Source organism: Hylobates moloch, unplaced genomic scaffold (genome assembly GCF_009828535.3).
Source record: "Hylobates moloch isolate HMO894 unplaced genomic scaffold, HMol_V3 SCAFFOLD_1, whole genome shotgun sequence".
Lineage (NCBI taxonomy): Eukaryota > Metazoa > Chordata > Mammalia > Primates > Hylobatidae > Hylobates > Hylobates moloch.
Window position 1 is genome coordinate 3,981,165 of NW_026652276.1, and position 25,352 is coordinate 4,006,516.

The 25,352-nt window shown below is 35.9% G+C and overlaps 1 protein-coding gene across 1 annotated transcript; it reads right to left on the reverse strand.

Moving 5' to 3' along the window:
• Positions 1-1,737: 1,737 nt before the first annotated feature.
• Positions 1,738-23,588, reverse strand: RBM44 (RNA binding motif protein 44). The gene is made up of 11 exons (XM_058445795.1): positions 23,335-23,588; positions 23,222-23,244; positions 22,762-22,846; positions 21,030-21,144; positions 20,165-20,293; positions 17,246-17,328; positions 17,069-17,142; positions 15,069-15,354; positions 9,818-9,963; positions 9,537-9,682; positions 1,738-2,147 (listed from the first exon to the last, which is right to left on the reverse strand). Exons 1-10 carry the CDS (start codon positions 23,569-23,571, stop codon positions 9,541-9,543), a joined length of 1,320 nt encoding a protein of 439 aa, XP_058301778.1. The 5' UTR covers positions 23,572-23,588; the 3' UTR covers positions 1,738-2,147; positions 9,537-9,540.
• Between the last annotated feature and the right edge of the window lie 1,764 nt (positions 23,589-25,352).

Consider the following 25,352-nt stretch of genomic DNA (forward strand, 5'->3'; position numbering starts at 1 on the left):
TACTGGGCATATACCCAAAGGATTATAAATCATGCTGCTATAAAGACATATGTACATGTATGTTTATTGCGGCACTATTCACAATAGCAAAGACTTGGAACCAACCCAAATGTCCATCAATGATAGACTGGATTAGGAAAATGTGGCACATATACACCATGGAATACTATGCAGCCATAAAAAGGATGAGTTTGTGTCCTTCGTAGGGACATGGATGAAGCTGGAAACCATAATTCTGAGCAAACTATCACAAGGACAGAAAACCAAACACCGCATGTTCTCACTCATAGGTGGGAACTGAACAATGAGAACACTTGGACACAGGGTGGGGAACATCACACACCGGGGCCTGTCGTGGGGTAGGGGGAGGGGAGAAGGATAGCATTAATAGATATACCTAATGTAAATAACGAGTTAATGGGTGCAGCACACCAACATGGCACATGTATACATATGTAAGAAACCTGCATGTTGTGCACATGTACCCTAGAACTTAAAGTATATAAAAAAAAAGAGTGGTATGGCACTATTCATAACAAGCAAGATATGAAGTTAAACTAAGTGTCCAACAATAGATGAATGGATAAATAAAATGTGGTACATATATACAATGGAATACTATTCGGCCATAAAAAAGAATGAATCCTGTCATTTGTGGCAATGGATGGAACTAGCAGACATTATGTTAAGTGAAATAAGCCAGGGACAGAAAGTTAAACACTGTATGTTCTTACTCATGTGCAAGCTAAAGAAAAGTTGATATCATAGAAATAAAATGTAGAACAAAGGATACTAAAGACTGGGAAGGGGAAGATAGGGGGAGATTTGTTTAAGGATACAAAATCACAGCTACATAGGAGGAATGAGTTCTAGCTTTCTGTACCACTATAGGATGGCTATAGTTAACAATAACATATAATTTCAAATAGCTACAAGTAGGATATTGAATGTTCCCAAGACAAACAAATGATAAATGTTTGAGATGATAAATATGCTAACTACTCTGATTTGATTAAAATACATTATATATATATGAAAACATTACTACGTGCTCCATGAATATGTACAACTACTATCTGGCAATTAAAATAAATAAAACAAAATAAATAAAGAATATTTGTTATTCTGGAAAAACAAAAAAGAAAATGCCACTGAACCTGAAGAAAGCATTAAATTGACAGTGGTACTAAAGATTAGATGCCTTTATTAAATATAAATACATCAAATATAAACGTTAAAGGGCTGATTTTCAGTCAAGTAAAATCAACTAAACATTGAATGCTATAAACATTTAAAACATTTAAAGAAAATGCAGACCTAAATGTTAATCTTACTATTAATAAAAATGCAACTTAAATATTATATTACTTTTAAAAAGTAAGCAATTAAAGAACCATCTATTCTATATTTCTATCAGATAAGGCATAAAATTAGCCTTTGAAAATTGTTCTAACAATACAACAGAACTTTTCACAAAATGAATGCAAGCACTATAGAGAACATTGGAATTTAAGTACTTTACCAAAGCACATACAAGTTTACCCTTCCCAGTGAAGGCTAACACACCTGAATGTTTTATACTGAAGTCATAAAAATGCATGAAATGTATCATGACAGTAATTTAATTATCTTGGAAGCCTGAAAGCATAAACATTCCAAAATGTATGATACTGAATGTATCTATACAGTTTATTTATCTGTTATCCTATAATCCAATGTAAGAGTCTTAAGACAAAGTTCAGGTAAATCACATTTTTTATGTATGGAAATCATTTCACAAACATTGATGTAACAACAAACCTCCTTCTTGGTCAATACATTTTAAAAGTGACTTAATAAAGGTTTTCAAAATGGACAAGACAATTTCTTTAGATCACAAATATGCACCTTGATGTTCTAAGTAACAAAATTGAAATAAAAAATTTAAAAACATTAAAATTATATTTTAACTTTAAATATATAGAGAAGATCTTAATATTGTATAGACAACTGTTGCTAGATTTTTAAAGGAGGGATATAAAGTAGAATATTTTAACAGCTTAGCCCATTTATACAGCCTATTTAATTACATCATCTTGTTATTACTATTTTTTCCTAAGTGCTGTAGAACATTCTCTGAAGGAGGAAACACACTTTCCAAGGAAGTTCTAGAATCAAAAGAAAGGAGAAATCAACAATGATTATTGAGTATCTTTTGTTAAATACATTCCTAGGCACTTGATTGTTTCTAATGGTACTAGAATATCTTTTAACAAATTTCATTTTTCTTACATCATGGATAGTGAGAATTGCAATTAATTTTTGTATATTGTCTTTGTATCTAGCAATCATTTTAACTCTAATATTTCTTTCGCATGCCTCTCATTTTATTTTAATAAAGAAAAATAAGATATTTTATTTTAAACTTCTGTTTTAGTTTCAGGGGCATATGTGCAGGTTCATTATATCTATATAGATAAATTACATGTTGCGGGGTTTAGTGTATAGATTATTTCATCATCCAGGTAATAAGCGTGGTACCAGATAGGTAGTTTTTTGATCCTCACCCTCCTCCTACCGTCTACCCTTAAGTAGGCTGCAGTATCTGCTGTTCCCTTCTTTGTCCATGTGTACTCAAAGTTTAGCTCCCATTTATAAGTGAGAACACGTGGTATTTGGTTTTCTGTTCCTGCATTAGTTTGCTTAGGATAACGGCCTCTAGCTCTATCCATACTGCTGCAAAGCACATCATCTCATTCTTTTTTATGGCTGCATAGTACTCCATGGTGTATACATACACTTATCTTTATCCAGTCTACCACAGATGGGCATTTAGGTTGATTTCATGTCTCTGCTATTGTGAATAGTGCTGTGGTAAATATACACATGCATGTGTCTTTATGGTACAATGATTTACATTCCTTTGGACATATACTCAACAATGGGATTGCTGGCCCGAATGGTAGTTCTGTCTTAAGTTCTTTGAGAAATCACCAAACTACTTTCCACAATGACTGAACTAATTTACATTCCCACCAACAGTGCATAGGCATTCCCTTTTCTCTACAACCTTGTTAGCATCTGTTATTTTTTGACTTTCTTTAGTAATAGCTATTCTGAGTGGTACAAGATGGTATCTTGTGGTTTTGACTTGCATTTCTCCAATGATTAGTGATACTGAGCATTTTTTCATATGCTTGTTGGCCATGTGAATGTATTCTTTTGAGACAAATGTCTGTTCATGTCCTTCACCCATTTTTTAATGGGGTTATTTTTTTCTTGTTAAGTTCCTTACAGATTCTGGATATTAGACCTTTGTCAGATACATAGTTTGCAAATATTTTCTCATATTCTGTGGGTTATCTGTTTACTCTGTTGATAGCTTCTTTTGCTGTGCACAAGCTCTTTAGTTTAATTAGGTCCCATTTGTCAATTTCTGTTTTTGTTATAATTGCTTTTGGCATCTTCATCATGAAATCTTGGTCAGAATGTAATTGTCCTACTGTCCAGAATGGTAATTCTTAGGTTTTCTTCAAGGGTTTTTATAAGTTTTAGGCTGTACACTTAAGTCTTTAATCCATGTTGGGTTGATTTTTGTATATGGTATAAGGAAGGGGTCTAGTTTCAGTCTTCTGCATATGGCTAACCAGTTATCCCAGCACCATTTATTGAATAGGGAGTCCTTTCTCCATTGCTTGTTTTTGTTGACTTCGTTGAAGATCAGATTGTTACAAGTGTGCATTATTTTCTGAGTTTTCTATTCTGTTCCATTGGTCTATGTGCCGTTTTTTTTTTTGTTTGTTTTTGTTTTTGAGATAGAGTCTTGCTCTATCACCCAGGCTAGAGTGCCGCGGTGTAATCTCAGCTCACTGAAACTTCTGCCTCCCAGGCTCAAGGGATCCTTCACTTCGGCCACCTCAGTAGCTAGGACTATAGGTAGGTGCTATCATGCTTGGCTAATTTTCATATTTTTTGTGGAGATGGGGCTTCACCATGTTGCCCGGGCTGGTTTTGAATTCCTGGCCTCAAGCAATTTGCCTGCCTCCCAAAGTGTTGGGATTACCGGCGTGAGCCACCCCCTCCCCAGCCTATTCTGGGTATTAACCCCTTATCAGATATATGATTTATAAATATTTTCTCATTCTATGGGCTGCCTTTTCACCCTTTTGATAGTGTCCTTTGATGTTCAAGTTTTTTATTTTGATGAAATCTAATATATGTATCTTCTTTTGTTGTCCATGCTTTTGTTGTCATATCCAAATCAGTGCTAAATACAATACTGCAAAAGTTTTCCACCGTTTTCTTCTAAGAGTTTTATAATTTTAACTCTTATGTTTAAGCTGTTGATTCATTTTAGTTGATTTTTGGATATGGTATAAGGTAAAGGTCCAACTTCACTTTCTGCACGCTTTTGAAAATTGTTCTTTTAGGGGCCGGGCGCGGTGGCTCATGTCTGTAATCCTAGCACTTTGGGAGGCCGAGGCGGGCGGATCACAAGGTCAAGAGATCGAGACCATCCTGGCCAACATGGTGAAACCCCGTCTCTACTACAAACACAAAAATTAGATGGGCGTGTTGGCACGTGACTGTAGTCTCAGCTACTTGGGAGGCTGAGGCAGAATCGCTTGAACCTGGGAGGTGAAGGTTGCAGTGAGCTGAGATCGTGCCACTGTACTCCAGCCTGGGCGACTGAGTGACTCCGTCTCAAAACAAAAAACAAAAAACAAAAACAAACCCTTCCCCCAACCCGAAAAAAGAAAATTGTTCTTTTAGTAGTTGCCCCCAGATTTACAACATGGATTCTTTGTTCTGATATCAACTGGCACATATGTAGAAAAAGAGTTAATGTAGCAGGCCCGAGACTGCCATCCTTAGAAAGGCCTGCTTGCAAGGTTGGCCCCTGGCTGGTATCTAGGAACTTGGGACTTTGGGGTGGGGGTTCCCACCATTTCCAGAAGTGATGAGTACCTCACTATACTAAAACTGCTATACAAACAATGTGATTTATGTTGAATTGCTGCTCCCTGACAGCCTGGAGCTACAGTATGTGCTAGGCAGAGGGCAACTACATGACCAACCCCCAGTAAAATCCTTGGGCACTGAGTCTTTAATGAGCTTCCCTGGTAGACAACATTTTATAGGTGTCACAATTCATTGAAATTAAGCACATCTTGTTTGATTCCACTGGAAAAGGACTTTTGGAAACCTGTTTCCTCCAAACTTCACCTTATGTACCTTTTCTCTTTGCTGATTTTGCTTCATATTTTGTTCCTGTAATAAATCATAGCCATGAATACCTCTATATACTGAGTTATGTGAGTCCTCCTAGCATATAATGAAGCTTGGGGTGGTCTTGAGTACCCCCAACACAGAACATCTTACTCTCTTCCCAAACTGCAAGGTGTTTAGAATAGTAAGAATACTTAATCCCCTCAACTTATGTATTAGTATTGTCATGTATTTTAATTATATTAGAACCTATAAAACCTCATTATTTTTGTTTTCTACAGCCAATATTGATTGAGATCTACCACATATTTACTCTTCGTTTATCTTCATTTCTCCTGTATCTGTGACCTTTCATTTAAAATCACTTTTTTCCCAGAGAACATTCTGGTATTTTCTTTAGAGTAGGGCTTCTTCTAAAGTAACAAATTATCTTAGTTTTTTTATTTGCATGATAATTAGTTATTTTATATTTATTTGTGAAGGCTCTTTTCCTGGGTCTAGAGTTTGGGCTTGGAGAATTATTTGGTGACTTCTGTTGAGAGTCAGCTGTGAATCTAACTGTTGCACTCTTAAGGTAAACTTTCTCCCTCCAGCTGCTTTATAGTTCTTATAGGCTTTAATTTTTCAAGCAGTTTTTCTCTGATGTACTCATGCCATACTGAAGGCTGGAGTGGCTGTGGCAACTTCTTAAAATAAGACAACAGTGAAGTTTGCTGCATCAACTGACTCATTCACAAAAGATTTCTCTGTAGCTTGAGATTCTGTATGATAGCATTTTACCCAGAGTAGGACTTCTTTCAAAATTGGAGTCAATTTCCTTAAACTTTTTTTTAAAACACTCTCAAACTTTGCCACTGCTTTATCACCTAAGTTTATGTACTGTTCCAAATCCTCTGTTGTTATTTCAACAATGTTCACAGCACGTTCACCAGTAGTAGACTGCATCTCAAGAAAGCATTTTCTGGGCTGGGCACAGTGGCTCACACCTGGAATTCCAGCACTTTGGGAGGCTGAGTGGGAGAACTGCTTGAGGTCAGCAGTTTGAGACCAGCCTGGGAAAAATAACAAGATCCCATCTCTACAAAAATAACAAATAATAAAAAAAGAAAGCACTTTCTTTGCTTATCCACAATAAGGAACTTCTCATCTATTCAAATTTTATCATGAGGTTGCAGCAATTCAGTCACATCTTCAGGCTCCACTCTAATTTGAATTGTCCTGCTGTATCTACCACATCAGCAGTTACTTCCTCCACTGAAGTCTTGAACCCCTTAAAGTCATACATGAGTTGCATTCAACTTCTTCCAAACTCTTGTGAATATTATTTTTACCTCCTCTCATGAATAATAAATATTCTTAATGGCATCTAGAATGGTGACTCTTCCATAAAGTTTTCAATTTACTTTGCCCAGATCCATTAGAGAATCAGCTATGACAGCTATAACCTTATGAAATGTATTTCTTAAATATTTAAGACTTGAGTCAAAATTACTCCTTGATTCATGGGCTGCAGAATGGATGTTGTGTTAGCAGGCATAAAAAAACCCCATTAATTTCCTTCTACATCTCCATCAGAGTTCTTGGTGACTAAGTGCATTGTCAATGAGCTATAAAAGAAATATTTTTTTTCTGAGTAGTAGGTCTCAATGGTGAGCTTAAAAGATTCAGTAAACCAGCCTGGGTAACATGGTAAGACCCAACCTCTAAAACAAACAAACAAACAAAATTATCCTGGCATGGTGGTATGTGCCTGTAATCCCAGCTACCGAGGGAGGCTGAGTCAGGAGGACTGCTTGAGTCCAGGGATTCAGTAAACTATGCTGCAGGCTGGGCTCAGTGGCTCATGCCTGTAATCCCTAGCACTTTGGGAGGCTAAAGTGGGAGAATTGCTTAAGGCCAGGAATATGAGACCAGCCTGGGCAACATAGGTGAGGCCCTATCTCTACAAAAGGTTTAATTTTTTTTTTTTTTGAGATGGAGTCTCGCTCTGTCACCAGGCTGGAGTGCAGTGGCGCGATCTCAGCTCACTGCAACCTCTGCCTCCCAGGTTCAAGTGGTTCTCTTGCCTCAGCCTCCCGAATAGCTGGGACTATAGGCGCACGCCACCACGCCCAGCTAATTTTTGTATTTTTAGTAGAGACGGGGTTTCACCATGTTGGCCAGGATGGTCTCGATCTCTTGACCTTGTGATCCGCCCGCCTCGGCCTCCCAAAGTGCTGGGATTACAGGCGTGAGCCATTGTGCCCGGCTGAAAGGTTGAAATTTAAAAAGAAAGTAGCAGGGTATGGTGGCGTGCACCTACTGTAGTTCCAGCACTTAGGAGACTGAGGCAGGAGGATCTTTTGAGTCCAGGAGTTTAGGGTTGCACTGAGCTATGATTGTGTCACTGCACTCCAGCCTAGGTGATAGCAAGACCCTATCTCTAAAAAAAGAACAAAACTGAAAAAACCTCCATGCTATAAACAGATGTGTTGTCATCCAGGCTTTGTTGTTCCATTCACAGAGTGGAGGCAGAGTAGATTTAGTGTAATTCCTAAGGGCCCTTGAATTTTCAGAACGGTAAATGAGTATCAGCTTGAACTTAAAGTCAACAGCTGCATTAGCCCCTAACAAGAGTGTGCCTGTCCTTTGAAGCTAGGAATTGACTTTTCCTCTCAAGCTGTGAAAGTCCCAGATGGCATCTTCTTTCAGTAGATGGCTGTTTCTTCTACACTGAAAATCTGCTGTTTAGTGTGGCTACCGACATCAATTATCTAACCTAGATCTTCTGGGCATCTTGCTACAGCTTCTACATCAGCATTTGCTGCTTCACATTGCACTTTTGTTAGAAAGACGACTTGTTAGAATGATACATTGGACTTTGGGGACTGAGGGAAAGGGTGGGAGTGGGGTGAAGGATAGAAGACTATATGTTGGGTATAGTGTACACTGCTCAGGGCTTGGGCGATGGGTGCACCAAAATCTCAGAAAAAAAAAAAAAAAAAAGATGGCTTATTTCTTTAAACCTCATGAACTAACCAACCCTCTGTTAGCTTCACACTTTTCTTCCTCAGTCCTCCCCTCTCTCATCACCTTCAAATAATGGAAAAGAGGTCCTTGCTCTGAATTAGGCTTTGGCTTAAGGCAATGTTGTGGCTGCTATGATCTTCTACATAGACTACTAAAATTTTCACCATATCAGCAATAAGGTTGTTTCACTTTGTTATCATTCTCGTGTCCACTGGAGTAGCACTTGTAATCCCCATCAATAGCTTTTCCTCATTGGCTTCACAACAATGAACCACGTGGCTAACTGGTACAAAAGGCCCAGTTTTCAGCCTGTCTTGGCTTTTGACATGCCTTCCTCACTAAGCTTAATCATTTCTAGCTTTCGATTCAAAGTGAGCTCTTTCTTTTATTTAAGAGTCATTTAATGTGACTCTTTCTTTCCCTGGAATACTTACAGGCCATTGTAGGGTTATCAGTTGGCCTAATTTCAATATTGTGTCTCAAGGAATAGGGAAGACCAAAGACAGGGAAAGAGATGGGGAAACAGCCAGTGAGTGGAGTGGTCAGAACACACACATTTATAAAATTTGCTGTTTTATATGGGTGCAGTTCAAAGTGCCCCAAAATAATTACAATAGTAACAAAGATCACTGATCACAATCACCATACAGGCGTCACAAAAAAGTTTGAAATGTTGTATGAATTACCAAAATGTGACACAGATACAAAGTGGGTAAACATTGTTGGAAAAATGGCGCTGATAGACTTGCTTGATGCAGGGTTGCCACAAACCTTCGGTATGTAAAAATTGCAGTATCTGCGACTACTGAGGGTAGATAATACAAGACAATGCAGCTTCCATCTTGCTCTCTCTCTCTTGCCTAGGGGAAGCCAGCTGCCATGATGCAAAGACATTTGAAGAGCCTTATGGAAGGGCGTGTGTGGTGAGGAACTGAGGCCTCTTGCCAACAGGCATGTGAATGAGCCCCCTGAGAAGCAGATCCTCTGGTCTCAGGGAAGCCTCTGAATGACTACAGTCCAGGCCAACATCTCGACTGCAACATGAAAAACCCTGAGCTAAAACCACCCGGCTAAGTCACTCCTGAATCCTGATCTGCAAACTGTGAGTTTATGAGTGTTGTTTAAGTCATTCAATTTTAGGGTAATTAGTTTTGCATTAGTAGTTAACTAATTACAGTATGCTTGTTTTAAAACTTCATATTATTTTGTGATTATATTATTATTTTAAATTTAATATGTTTTTATGTAAAAAGAAAATGAAATCAATAGCTTATAAATTTTAAGTAATATTCAAATATGAAAGAATATGATTACTTTACCTCTTTATTGTTTTTTGAATTCCCAACTGGAAGCAGAGTTTTTCAGAAGAGATGAAGTCATCTCCACGATAGTATTAATAGATAAGCCATTCAGAACACCTTTATGTCTTATTCTCACTTCCTGAAGTGCATTTATAATATAGTCTCTATGCAAAAGGAAAACATACATGAGTATTTGTCTTTTCCAAAGGAACACATTCTGAATATATCTAAGTTATTAACTTGAACTATATTTTTACACAAAAGTTTTAAAGCAGTTAAAATATAATTTTGGTTATTACCTGCTGACTTCTGGATGCAGTTCAGCCAGTCTCTTTATGATCTTGGTAAAGCTACGAAGGTTCAATGTATTTGGAGGTATGAATTGAACAGGTGTATCAGGTAATAATTTAGCAGATTCAATCTGCTTACAATTCTTCTTGACACACTAAATAAGCATTTAAAAAGTTTTCTTAAAATCAGTAAGGACCATTACATAAAGATAATACAGCTTATTCAGCAATAATGTATTTGAAAATTAAAATAATAAAATAAAAATTCCTTAAAAATTTACTTTAACTTGGGATTGTTTGTACCAATTGCATTTACTTGAGCTGTGTTTCAGGGCCATGTAGTACAAAACGTACCCACCATTTTTTCTTACTGATAAACTATAGGAGGCTATGTCTAAATAAGCCTTTCTCAACCAGATTCCTCATCTGAACCATAGAACACAGAAAATGATGTAACTACTTTCTCAATTCTCCCAAAGATAGGACATAACTAGTTTCATTTTGGATGCACAGGAGAGAGATTCATTCATTAAATAAATGTTTTAGGCTTAGGGCATTAAGGCTTAATTCTCTTAACCAACCTAAGAAAGGCTACACAGTAATTAGAGATATTTTACATCGTATTTACTACATGCTGTATGTAATGAATACAAATTATATGCCCAGAAGTGCACTATATGCTGTGGGGGGAAAACTATAGTGATATAAAACAGAGCCCTCTCCATTTGTGAAGAGACAAAATTAAAATGACCAATTAGTTACTGTTAACAATGCAAGTAGGCTATAAATTGTAGAAAACCACTGTAAATCCCATAAAAGTTCAACAAAGGAAGGACTAAGACTTCAAAGCCTCGATGAAAAGTCAGGGCAAGACACATAATATACTGGACCTTTCACATCAGAACATTGTATCTTTCACTTGCTTATTGCCTTATCTCCCTCACTAGATTTTAGCTCCTTAAGAGTACAGATTTTTGTCTGTTTTGTTCATTGTTGCTTTCCCAGTGCCTAAAATAGTGTACACAGTTGGTATGTAATAACTATCTGTTTAATAAATAAAAAGTTTGCGATACAATAGTTTAAGTGACAGTTGAAGTTAAGTGCTCTCCAAGAAAGAATATGCTCTCCAAGAAAGAAGCCAAATTATTGGTAAGTAATAACAACAACAGCTAATATTTTCTGGGTACATCTTCCATTAGGCACTGTTCTAAAAATTTTTCTCTATTAAGCTTATTTAAGCTCATCAACATTTGTGAGGTAATGGCTCTCATCTCCATTTTAAGATAAGGAAGCTCAGAAATGGAAAGGTTAGGTTAGTTTTCCAGAGTCACATGGTAAGTGGCAGAGCCAGATAATGAATCTAAGAGTTTTTATTAATCACCACGATTCTGCTTCTCACTGTAGACAATCAATATTTTCTAAATGAATAGAATAAATAAATGTTGAGAATCAGAAAAAGAACAAGGGAACAAGAAATTGCCAGAAAGGAAAGAGAACTTGGAGAACAGTTTAACAAAGATGGTTACAGGAGCTTCCCTATCCACATACTCCTACCAACAGCCTGTGTGGCCCTCTTTATAACGTCCCTCTCCCAACCCCATGGCCTACTGCCACAGCTGACAGGACCAAGAGTGTTGCTGCCTGAGCTAATGAACATCAAAATCACAGCCTGGATCAATTCAATTTCCTGTCTAAAGCATGTGGAATTAGCAGGGTGTGGTGGCTTACACCTGTAATCCCAGCACTTTGGGAGGCCAAGGTGGAAGGATCACTTGAGGACAGGAGTTTGAGACCAGCCTGGGCAACATAGCACGACCTGGTCTCTACAGAAAAATACAAAAATTAGCTGGGGGCATGATGACACACCTGCAGTCCCAGCTACTTGGGAGGCTGAGGTGGGAGGATTGCTTGAGCCCAGGACTTCAAGGCTACAGTGAGCTGTGGTTGTGCCACTGCACTCCAGCCTGGGTGACAGAGTGAGATCCTGTCTCAAAAAAGGCCGGGCGCGGTGGCTCACACCTGTAATCCCAGCACTTTGGGAGGCCGAGGTGGGTGGATCACAAGGTCAGGAGATGGAGACCATCCTGGCTAACACAGTGAAACCCCGTCTCTACTAAATGTTAGGTAACAGGGGTACCTTAATGGCACCGGTTCCGGGTTCTTCTCCCCTCCTTGACCGGGCACTGTCTGAACCCGCCAAAGGAGGGCCAATCAGGAAGAAGCATCTCCCGCCTTCCCTTGGGCCCGACCCACGCAGGCCCAAGGGATATAAAACCCAGCACACCAGCAGCTCTCTCTCTCTCTTCTCTTCTCTCTCTCCCCCGCGCGACCTGACCTCTACCTCTCCAATAAAGATCTCTTGGCTGCCACCGGTGTCGTCTCTGACTAGCCTGTCGCCCTTCACTAAAAATACAAAAAATTAGCTGGGCGAGGTGGCGGGTGCCTGTAGTCCCAGCTACTCGTGAGGCTGAGGCAGGAGAATGGCGTGAACCCCGGGGGGCGGAGCCTGCAGTGAGCCGAGATCACGCCACTGCACTCCAGCCTGGGCGACAGCGAGACTCCGTCTCAAAACAAAACAAAACAAAAAAGACTGAAATTAGAATATGAAGCAAATGAATTACTCAAATCACAGGGACTTGAATTGAAAATACAGAGTTAGAATCAAGCAAAACAAAGCCAAATGGGGGAAGAAAGCAGTCATGAGCAGAGAAAAGCAGTGTGCAGAGAGAGGGGAATAAGGGGAATGAACACAGGGAGAGCAGAGGCAGGAGACCACATGTGCTACACGAGAGAGGAAAGGGAGAGCCACAGTTCCCAAACCTCCAGCTCAGGGCCCCATGCAGCTTCACTGCACTTTGTTTCCTTCCTTCCTGCTGTAGATTGAGGCTATGTACCAAACAAATCAATCCCACACATGAAAGGTCACTGAAATGAAAGGAAAAGTTTCAAGAAAGGGATGAACAGTGTCAAACAGGTAAAGTAGTAAAGAGGAAGGCAGACGAGGGAAAGACAAATAAAAGGTCACTAGTGCCTTATGAAAAGGGCCGTTTAGGTAAAATTTTAGAGACTGAAGTCAGATTATCAGCACAAAAGAGAAGCAAAGAAACAGACATTGAATATAACCTACTTGATTGAGAAGTTTGGCAATAAAAACATAGGACAGGCTGGGTGTGGTGGCTCAGGCCAGTAATCCCAGCATTTTGGGAGGCCGAGGTGAGCAGATGACTTGAGGTCAGGAATTCAAGATGAGCCTGGCCAACATGGTGAAAACCCATGTGTACTAAAAACACAAAAAAATTAGCCAGGCAAGGTAGTAGGTTCCTATAATCCCAGCTACTCAGGAGGCTGAGGCAGGAGAATTACTTGAACCCAGGAGGCAGAAGTTGCAGTGAACTGAGATTGCGCCACTGCACTCCAGCCTGGGTGACAGAGTGAGACTCCGTCTCAAGAAAACAAAACAAAACAAACAAAAACAAAAACAAAAAAAACCCCAAAAACAAAACAAAACAAAAAAAAGGACAAATAAGGATGGTAAAGTTAAAGGAATGCAAAGTCAAGTGAAAATCCTGTCAGGATTAGGAAGGGCTATGCCTGACTTCGAGTAGAGGCGAAGGTCTGTGAGTGGAAGTGGAGTTGCTAATAGTATAGAAAAGGAATGGGATAACTCCAGGAATGAGGAAAGGACTGGATAAAGAACACAGTTAGAAGAGATCCCTTTATTTTATTAAGGGAAAAAATTAGATACATTTATTCAACAAGTATTTATTCTTGTGCTGATCTATGGATTCAAAATAATCCCAGCAAAAATCCAAGTAGGATTTTTTTTTTTTTTTTTTTTTTTTTTGCAGATAGGTGAATTATAAAAGTATACAGCAAGGCAAAGAGACTAAATAGTTACAATAACTCTGAAAAAGAATAAAGTTAGAGGACTCATCCCACCTGATTTCAAAACTTACTATGAAGCTACAGTAATGAAGACAGTGTACTATGGGTGGAAAGAGGCAGTTCAACGAAACAGTTCCAGTCTAGAAATAGACTCACACAAACATGGTCAATTGATTTTTGACCAAGGTGCAAAGGTGGTTCAACAGAAATAGGATCATCTTTTTAACAAATGATGCTGGAACTATTCCATATGCAAAACAGAAATAAATGTAAATAAACAATAATTACCTCAACAAATACCTGAAACAATATATAAAAATTAACTCAAAATCTCTGTGACCTTGGATTATGCTAAGATTTCTTAGCTTCAACACTAAAAGCATACATTATAAATGAAAAAATTAATAAATTATACTTCATAAATACTAAAAAAAATCCCTGTTCTGAGAAAGACACTATTAAGGGAATGAAAAGACAAGGCACGAAGTGAGAAAAATTATTTGCAAATCACCTATCTGGTAAAGGACTTAAAATCAGAATATTAAAAAATCAAAACTCAATAATAAAATAAACTGAAAAAAAAAGGACACAACATAAGCAGGAATAAAATGCCAGTATACACGACAACATGGATCAATCTCAAATGCATTCAATGAAAGAAGCCAGGCTAACAGGGCTATATAGTATAATTTCATTTATATAACATTCTGAAAAAGGTCAAGTTTTAAGAATAGGAAACATCAGAGCACAAGATAATTTTTTGGAGTGATGGAACTGTTTTGAATCTTGATTGTGGTGATGACTTGCCTATATGCATTTGTCTAAAGCTATAGGCACCAAAAAGTATTGAATTTTACTGTGCGTAATTTAAAAAAAAAAAAATCTGTGGAATGCCTATGGGACTCCAGGCAATTTGTTGAGCAGTGGAGAGAAAAGACTGAACAAAGCAAACGTTACCACTTTTCACAGGGTGTTTACCTCAATAAGAGAGACATGAGAATATATGAAAATACAATGACTACATTTTATGGTTTTAACAATTATGAGATAAGGTTAGCTAAGAAAGAAAAATAAAGATGAAATTATAATTAGTTACTTATAGAGTAGTAATAAAAAGACTGCGAAGGATTGGCAAAGAGCCTAGTTAAAATGAGTTTTTCGTTAGCTTGGTCTACAAAGATCTAGATTTCCCCCCAGGAACAACTGGAGTTGTACAAAAGCAGGTTAAGGTGGATTCATGGTTAAAAACAATTCAGATTAATGCTGTCATTCCCATTTCAATACTGCATAACAAATGAAGTTATTTATTTTACAAAGCTACTTACAGCAATATGACGTACAAAGACCATTTAAGGGATCTATCAAAAACACTAACCTGGTTGGAAGGGAAAACCTCACTGTCTTGCTCAGAACCCAGCTGCCGTGGCCTAGTTCTGGGCAATCTAGAAATGGAGAAGGCTGAGTGGATTTGTTTGTTGGTGCTTTTCTCTAAATTATTTGAACTAATTCTATTCCCATTTTTGCAGGAAAGTGGTGATGTATATTCTCCAAGAATTTTAACATGCCGCACATTTACTGACTTTCCATTTATTTCTATCCCATTCATTTCTTTCACAGCTATCTTTGCATCGCTGTTTTTTGTAAAAGCAAGAGATGCATATCTAAAACATAAGAGCAGAAAACCAAAAGGTTGTTAATGACTTCAAAATTACATCAAACTTAATTTTGCAACTACTGATGCAAATACATTTTTCACAAGAGTAACTGCTTTTAAAAATAAAAAGGCTGCTGTACTTACCTTGGGATTAAGAAGAATATTTATTTAGGATAACTAAATAAAAACAAAGTTAAAGATGGGAAATAGAAGAAAAGTATTTCTTACACATAATCTCCTATTAATTTCATATTAAAATCTAATGTAAAATATTTGTGAAGCTAATGTATGATAGAGTTGTAGAGATTAGTGGTCTGGGGACAACTGGTTATCCATAACTTAAAAACCTAAAACTAATCCCTATGTATAAACGTAAACTTCAGATAACTTAAAGGCTTAAATGTGATAGGCAAAATTTTAAATATTTAACAGAACATGCAAAAGTGTATCTTTATGTCCTTGTAGTGGGGAAATACACAGACAAAAACAAAGAGTTGGAAAATCTAATCAGAATTTTAATTATATATACAAGAAAGTTGGGCAATAGCTATTCCTATAAAATCATCAGCCCTAGACAATGTCAATGGAAGGATATATACCAAATCCTGGGAAGAGTGGCTGTTTTCAAATGATGGGACTATGGATACATTTTTATAAACTCCTTGTAGTTTTGCATTTAACTGTACTTTCTAAATTTCTACACAGAATGCAAAATACTTCAAGTAAGAAAAAAACATAGTTTTTAAAAAGTATTCAATAAGATACTAAAAGAGTTTTCACATCAAGTAATACTCCTAGGATTACAATACTACTTTAATAAAATGTATTAACATCATATCAACAGGTCAAATGATTACAGCTGAACAATTATCTTACAATTATATGACTTCATTTAAGACACAAATTTTTAATAAATTGCAACCCCAACTACAAATAGGATCCTTTCTTAATTGATAAAAATTTTATATCTGAAATAAACAGCTATCACTTTTAATGATAAAACAGTAAAAAAATTTCCACTAAGCTATTGCCATTGTTATTTAATACTTTTGAATGATCTGGCAATGTCACAAAACAGAAAGTAGCAACATACATACTCAAACTGACTACATGTAAATGAGGTAGCTGTCTACCTAAAATATATAAAAAGTGTCAACTAAAATGTAATTGAAATCAGAAACAGTGAAATGAAATACCATTTTCTGAGCACCTACTATGTGCCAGGCTTTATTCCTAGTGTTTCACATATTTTACTTGTAACAGTTTCACAGCAATGCTGTGAAGGTAGTATTATTATCCTCACTTTATAGACAAAGAAGCTGAGGTACAGAAAGGTTAAGTAACTTGCCTAAATTTATTAACCAAGTTGCTGACAGAGCTGAGAATTGAACCAATGTTATCTATTTCTGGAAGCCGTTCTTTTACCTAATGTGCTCTACTTCCCCTATGAAGTGGCATGTAGCAAGATAAAGTATACAAAAATCAATAACTCTCCTGTATACCATTAACAAGTTATAAAGTATAATGAAAAAAAAGATCTGGTTAAGAATAGTATCAACTCAAGATTGCAGCTATTTGTCCATGTGTCCCCTTTCCTGGCCTGTGAAACCCTGTGAGAATAACCCTTGACTTCATCACCACTGTGGCTGATATCTGGTATAGAACCTTTGGCAAACAGCAGACATATAATAATGCACGTTGATTAAAGTTGGGAAACACACCTGTAATTAGTAGAAGACTCATAAATTGAAATTTCAGAAACTTGGTATTTTTGGAAATGAGACCTTAAATCGGCCTAAAAGAAGTGAAATAAAAGTTTGTGAAAGGTAGAAAAAAACAACAAATATGAACAACTAATAAATTTGAAAATGAAGCTCAAAAAAATAATCCTGGTATACCTCAGATACTGAAGGGCAGAGGCCACCAACATGTATCAAATAACCTTTATCTCTTTGTGAGGGTTCAACATTCTTCATTTCTGCTTAGAGAAAAACATGTAACAGAAATGATCTTTATTGTACTGATACGTTTCAGAGAAAATGTGAACACTGTTAAATATTTTCTGTTTCCTTTCTACTAACCCAAAGTTTATTATTATAAAGTTATCAGCAACCATCAGCACTTCTAGACTGAGGACTAAGAGCCTGCAATGTAGTTTTAAAATTTCTGGGCCTTAATCACATCATCTTAAAAACTAAAGAGGCTGGGTTAGTTAAGTCTCTTGTAGCTCAAAAATGGATAAATTACATCTAAACAAAGTAATCAATTACTTTAATTGTTGTCCCTCAGTATCCTTGGGGGACTGGTTCTAGAACACCCCAAGGATGCTCAAGTCCCTTATGTAAAATGGCACAGTATTTGCATATAACCTACACACATCCTTCTGTGTACTTTAAATCATCTCTAGATTAGTTATAATACCTAATACAATGTAAATACTATGTAAATACTTGTTATACTGTATTGTTTAGGGAATAATGAGCCTCCCAAAAAGTCCGTACATGTTTAGTACAGGCTTTTAAAAAATATTTTCAATCTGCAGTTGATTGTCTTTGTCTTTGGTTCAGAGAAGTGCTATCTAGAACACTGGACACACACAGGATCTTAACTCCCTAGTGTTAATGCTGGCTAGAGCTAGTGGTCTGAGAGCTCTCATTATGCACATTCCCTTGCTGGGGAAACATCACACCAACAAAACCTTTTAATTGGACAAGGATCAATAGCAGGTATTATAATATATAGCTTGTAATAATGGTAAGGGCACACAAAAAAGGGGGGAGACAACTTGAGTTAGACAGCATGATTTTCCAAATTACAAACACTAGGATTATAGATAAATTTTTTTCTTGATAAAAAATTTCAAAATTCTTAAGAGTACGTTTTCATAGTCTCTATTGTGAAAAGAACCTGAAACCAAAAAGGATCCACTGAATAGGGATTCAAATTACTAGCAAATCCCATACCTGGCACATAGGAAGTACACAAATATTTGCTGAATGAATCCTTAAAGTAGCTTTTATTTATATGCTTTATAATTTGTATATAGTAATGGGAGATGTGGAAATTTTATTTTTTTATTAAATAACAATAAATAATATATAAGAGTAGCCTAACACTTATCCAGTGTTTCTGATGCTCCAGGCAATATGGCAAGCACTTTATACACATCATCTCATGTAATTCTCACAACCACTCCACAAGGTAGCTATTATTATTTTCATTTTGCAGATAAGGATGCTGAGGTCTCAGGAGTTTAGGTCACAAATATAGTAAGCAGCGGTGCTGGAATCCAGGCAGAGTTTGTCATCTTGAGGTAATAATACCTAACCTTCATTAACTTATTTCATTTGTTAATCTCTTTGAATCATGATGTATTCTATAGAGAAAATAGCAAAACCACCTATCTTTATATTTTTACATTGGAGTGAGGAGGGAATAATGAGCTACAGTACAGTAAAAAGGGGTAAATAAGAATAAGAAAACATACATTATACCCATCACCTCACCTTTCACTACTTCAACATAAAATAGCTAATGGATATCCAATGGGCTGCATGCTGTACCTGGCACTGGAGATAGGCAGTAAACAAAACACATAAAAATCCCTGAGCTCACTGGGCTAATGAGAGAATGGGAAGGCAGTCAATGTATCAAGTAAGCAAACCATACAGTATTGTGATATGTGACATGAAGAAAACTAATGCAAGGGAAGAAAAAACAGAATAAAACTAGATGATACGGGGCTGGGTGCAGTGGCTCATGCCTCTAATCCCAGCACTTCAGGAGGCCGAGGTGGGTGGATCACTTGAGGTCAGGAGTTCAAGATCAGCCTGGCCAACGTGGTGAAACCCTGTCGCTACTAAAAATACAAAAATTAGCCGGGTGTGGTAGCGGGCACCTGTAAGCTGAGGCAGGAGAACCCGGGAGGTGAAGGGTTGCAATGAGCCAAGATAGTGCCACCCACTCCAGCCTGGGTGACAGAGCGAGACTCTGTCTCAGAAAACAAACAAACAACAACAACAAAACCCCAAAACTAGATGATATAATACTATTTACTTTAAATTGTATATGTATATTAAATATATGCATAAGAAAATGCATAAAAATGGTCATTAAAATATTCATAGTGGTTATTGCAGGTTGGAGAAACCAGTTAATTTTAATTTTCCTACATTTTAAAATTTTATTAAAAAAACCATAATAAGCATTATTTAGACAAGCCGGAAAAAACAATAAAACCAATGCTGATATGGAAAATAAAAGAAAAATCCATAGAAGATACAGAAAAAATTAGGAAAGGTAGCATAAACTTAACTAGAAATGACAGAAGGGCAATAATCACAGGTACTAGAGAAAATTATAACTATTTTAAGCAATTAAGGACTATCTAAAAATGAAAACATCCCTAAAATTATTGAAATAAGAGAAAGCAAATAGTTTTCGTCAACACCAATTTGACAAATTAGTACTGGTTGCCTGGTGGTAACTGGGAAGCTGGTCCTATTCACCATGTACCCACGCCTGGAAAGAGGAAAACGATGCCCTGCAGGAGTGCTGATGTTGGCCTCAAGCAAGAGGGAGAATGCGGGTATCTACCTGTTAACTAAATCTTGGTTTAAGCTTTTAGCAGTTTTTTCCTCTTTAAAAAACTGACCTCCAACTGAACAATTTCCTCATTTTTTTTATTTATAAAGAAAAGCCAAAACAGGAATAAAATATTAAAACAACTCAGTTGCCCAACACAACCCAGAAGCAGGTAAGCACTATTTTACAAATAATCTAGGTTAGGATTTCTCAGTAAATTCTTGAGAACCAACCTACTGTAAGATCCAAATTCCATCTGTCTTGTTCTATTTGATTTTCTTGTGTTCCTGAGATGTCAACTCCTGTCAGGTTCTCTTTAGCATCAGACCAGTCTTCACTTATCTCTTGGTAATGTCTGCAGTCTAAGACATTAAACACAATGAGCTATGAATGACATATAACGTCCAACACACTGAAAAGTTATCTTAAAACCATGGATGAATCAGTATGATGATGACTACTAGAGTTTTATGTATAAATCTAAAGATAAATATTAGCAAAATAAGAGAACCAAGCAAAAAGATTCTCGAGAAGAGACTTTCAGCAGTCCTTGAATAAAAAGTTGCTTTCAGTCTGAGTGATCTGTTCCTTAGTTTTCCTTTAATTAAAACACTATTCCCAGCTTATTGAAGCCCTTAATTTTTGGCATTTTGAACTGTACTTTAGTGAAAAACGACATATTATCTTTATATATGCAATAACATGAAACATCTTTGAAAGAATTAAGCCGTGTTGCAGCCCTTTATTTCATTACAATTAAATTAATAATCTTTTGGAATGATCATAATCTCTTTTCATGTGCTAAAAATGCACACAATTTACAGAGATACAAATTAGATACAAGAGAGAATTTTCATACTAAAAACAAGAACCAGAAGAATAAGAGTCCATATTATTATTTAGCACTGTCAGCTATATTAGGCAACCTTAAAGATGTTAAGTAGCAATAATAAGAACATACTTGACATTTATAATCAGAATGATGCCTTTTCATCAATTAAGAAAATTTATTTTTATTTAACAAATAAACACTACCAATACTTTAAACCTTATTTTGTTTTCCAGCAACTATACAAGATAACACATTTTTATACTAACCTTTATCATCAAGTTTCAGTTGACTAAAGTCTGCATTTATATCACCATTTTTAAAGTCATCTTTCTTGGGTGATATGTTTTGTGTAGCATGACTATTGTCAGATGATAAAGGCATCTGAGGATTAAGATAATAAAAACAATAAATAAGGGCAAATAATTATTATGCTCTTACTATGTGACAGGTACTCTTCACTGGCATTATTCAGCCTTTACAGTAATGAGGGCTCTGAAAGGAAAATATTATCAACCTGACCTGACATGTGAGAAAACAGAATCTAAGTAACTTGTTGCTTCATGTTACACAGTTAACAAGAATTACAATTTGAATCCAGTCTGTGTATAATGACTGTGCTAACACTACTATTTGGCAAAGTGTGGCATACACACATGAGAAGTAATCGAGATAATTTTTGGAGGTATGTATATATATCATATATATACACAAATATTTATCACATTAACCTTTAACAGTTATATATTTAATTTAGTGTATGCTTATGTGTATCTTTTATTTATGAGAAGCAATATTTCTTTCCTATATGTAATAGTTATTGTTTACATTTAAATTTATGTAAAAAGGAGAATCATTTAAAGACAAAGTAACATTATAGGTAATACAGGGCTATGGTAAATTGTGAAGATGGTACATGAGTAGCTGAAATTTAGAAACACTATACTGAGTTTCATGCATTACCAGTTAATTTAATGAGACAGGAATTAAAATGTAATCTCAACTTAAAATAAATCTCAACTTAAAATCAATATTGTTTTGTAGCCAAAACCAAGATTATAAAAAAACTACGTTATATCTTCATCTTGTTCTTTAAAAAATAATTTATTGTTCTCCCTAAATAAACAGGTTATACCATTCCTACCATTAAATACATAAAAATCTAGTTTTTGACCTGTTAATTCTTTGTGGATAACTGAGATTTTTTTTAAAAAAAGAATTTAACAATGGAATAGACAATGTTAAAGTAATTTACTTTTACTCAATCAAGTATTTCACTTTTAACTTTGGAATTCATCTTGGGGGATTAATATTACTCAAATAAAGAAACCTCAGGGTTAAAACCAAGGTCAGAAAAGTAGACTAAACCCCAGCCTTCCTATTCAATTGCCTCCTTGCTCAATAATAGACTATAACCAATGTTTCCATAACACTTTGTAATTTTCAGAGTGTTCTTACATAGATTAAATCTTCCTTCTTGGTTGTCATCTGACAAACATTTTCTTGGGGGAACAATAAAGAGTAAGAAAACCTATGACAGGCATTTAAAAATGATTTTCATCATTTCAGTAAAGAAGAAATTATAACTTTTCCCTGTCTAAAATGACTGAATTATTACGTTACCTCATGAGATAAAGGTACAAAATGTTAGTTTTAATTGCACTGGCTTCACATGATGATAGCACTAAATTATTGTTTGCCCAGGACAGTCCAGGTTTATACGGACTGTTGTAGAGAATTACCATTACACTCTTTCAACCTCAAAAGTCTCCTGGTGTGTAAATTATACGGTCACCCTACTCAACATATATGGTTGACATCTGTTTGATCAGGATTTGACATAAATATATCATTATAATCAGTTATATCCCTCAAATGGTAGTACACAAAGTAAGCCAGTTGAGTGAGAAGAAGGATGTCAGGGTTTCTGAAAATTATGGTTTACTTTACATAAACCATACAATTAAAGATTTGCATTGATGAACTTTCAAGGACCCTTACTTGAGAGAGTGTCTTTTTTAGGTTCGAAGAAACATCAACATCATGAGCCCTCTGATCATCTTGTTCAGCATCTGCTTCTGAAAAGCTAAAAAGAACATTTCAGAAGAAATACGATCTAATGTTTGACAACAGAGTAAGGTGACTATAGTTAATTACAATGTATATTTCAAAGTAGCTAAAAGAGAGGACTTGAAATGTTCCTAACACACAGAAATGACAAATACACAAGGTGATGGATATCCTGAATATCAACTTGATTAGTACACATCCTATGCATGCAACAAAATATTACATGTACCCCATACATTTGTACAATATTAAATGTCAAGAAAAAAGATAAACACTTCATTAAAACATTTATCAATGTTCTAAATAGGGAACAAAACAAAGTTTAAAGTTAACTGAATTAAGCAATTTTTAGGATCTAATGAATTATAAATCAGATGAAACCATAACTCACACATGTGTTTCTTTTTTCATTAGCTGGAAAGAGAGAAAAGGAAAAAAATATTTGTTTAAAATGTTTTGTCTAAATGAAGTAAAATTTTTTATTTCTAAAACATATATACATACCCTGGAAGCAAAAGTAGAGAAGGCAGATAATAATTTTGATTCTAGTGACAGTGGGGGCAGCTCTTCCAGTGGTATGCCTTTGTGTATTTTTTCTTTCAAAGTCACATATCTAACTTTTAAGTTCCCCAAAAGAGACAGTAGTGCTGATCCCAATTCCTTCTTAGCAGAATTACTTGATAAATTCCTGTTCAAAAGTTGAGTGCACAAAACTAAATTATTTAGGCCCAAATCATCCATTTAACACTAATATTATATTATACACTTGGTTCTTGAACTCCTGGGCTCAAGCAATCCTCCTGTCTCAGCTTCACAAGTTGCTAGGACTACATGTATGCCACAATGCCCAGCTAATTTGTAAAAAAATGTAGAGACAGGGGTCTCATTATGTTGCCCACATTGGTCTTCAACTCTTGGTCTTAAGTGATTTTCCTGCCTCAGCTTCCCAAAGTGCTGGGATTACAGACACAAGCCACCTTGCCCAACCTCACTTGGTTCTAATTTTACTAGAACTCTAAATATTTTGTTTTAAATGCTGAGTAAAAGAAAAAAATGAACCACAGTAAATGTGTTTTTCTAAAGACAGTACTAACAACTCTTGACACATAAGCCAGAGAAAGTGTGGTAGCATGTCATGCAAAAACTCTCTAACTTCATCCTTACTTGAACTTTATAAAGAAACAACAAATCTATGTTTTCACTGGATTCATCATGCCAACCATGCACTGTGGCCCCTCCATGAAACTCAAGGGTTCTATTACCCTTAGGCTAACTAACAAACCCAGTAACAATCTACTCCTCATTTTACTCTTCAAAAATGAAAATTAGTTTCTCTAGAATAAACTTAAAGCTAGTGACAAATTTCTAAGAAAAAACAGATTTGAAATTAATAAACACATATTTAATCCTTCCCTATTTTCCATTACAAGTTTGTAAATATCACAACAACGGCGACGACACATCTGATAGTGAACATTTAAAAGGTGCAGCTCTGCTTTTATGGCTCTCTGCATTATCTTCTCACAGCACATTGATGGCAAATCCTTCTCTGTATCTTTAAAAAGTTGAACTTCCCTTTAAAAATAAAAGATAGGATCAGGTAAGATTCCGAACATTTTTCTATAGTAATAACATGCCTCCAGAAACAGATTTTAAATTTTTTATATTTCCCTGTCAAGTTTAAATCAATTTATACTAAAGATGAAGAGGCTGTAGGAATATATAACAACTTCAGAAAACAAGAAGTTAAAGCTAAATATATTCATTCTAGAGGTCCAGGAAGTAAACAATTCTCAAATTCATACGTTCTTTTACCAAAAAAGGAAGTATGAATTTGAGAATTGTTTATTCTGGAGAATTGCTTATTCTCTATGAAGTCATTTTGGTAATGACCTTCTTTATCCCGAATCAATGCATTTTTTTCAATCTAAATCAAACTTTGGCCAAGATTTTTAAAAGTTATAAGCATTTTGGATGAAAATTATTCTTAAAACATATTATCTTTTTAAAAAAAAATTTACATACTTAATAATTAAGGATCATTAATATAGGCAAATATTTTGCTATACTATTATATCAAAAAGCCCCAAATCACTATTTTTTTTGAGTATTAGTAGTTTTTGGAGGTCTTCCCTTGTTACTAATCGCCACTTCTAGCTATTCTCAATAGTTCTGCTTCTACAAACCAATAATTTAATTTTATAGAACTGAAACACCAGATTAAACATATTAGAAGAATGAGTAATAAGTGAAGGAAAAAGTAAATGACCTCAGAGTATGATAACTAATTTGGCTTCTTAGACCTTCCCTGTTTCTCTCCCTCCCACTTCCTGGTTCTCCACTGTGTTCTGAATTACAAGAGTATCTGATAAATGCAAGGCAAATTATGCAATGAGTTAAAATCAAGATTAAAATGCTCCTGTGAAAGTAGCTATTTACTTCTCCAAATAAATGACATATTCCAAAGGTGCTAGTTTGTTTTGGTCTACAGGTGAATAAAGTGAAAGGAAATGGAAAATTAA

Coding starts and splice junctions, on each gene's coding strand:
- RBM44 (XM_058445795.1), bottom strand. CDS start 23,571: ATGGATGATTTGGGCCTAAATAATTTAGTTTTGTGCACTCAACTTTTG. Junction 17,329..20,164: donor GAATTTGGATCTTACAGTAG/GTTGGTTCTCAA, acceptor TTTTTCTCTAAG/CAGAAATGAAGAATGTTGAA. Junction 9,683..9,817: donor CTGCATCCAGAAGTCAGCAG/GTAATAACCAAA, acceptor CCTTTTGCATAG/AGACTATATTATAAATGCAC.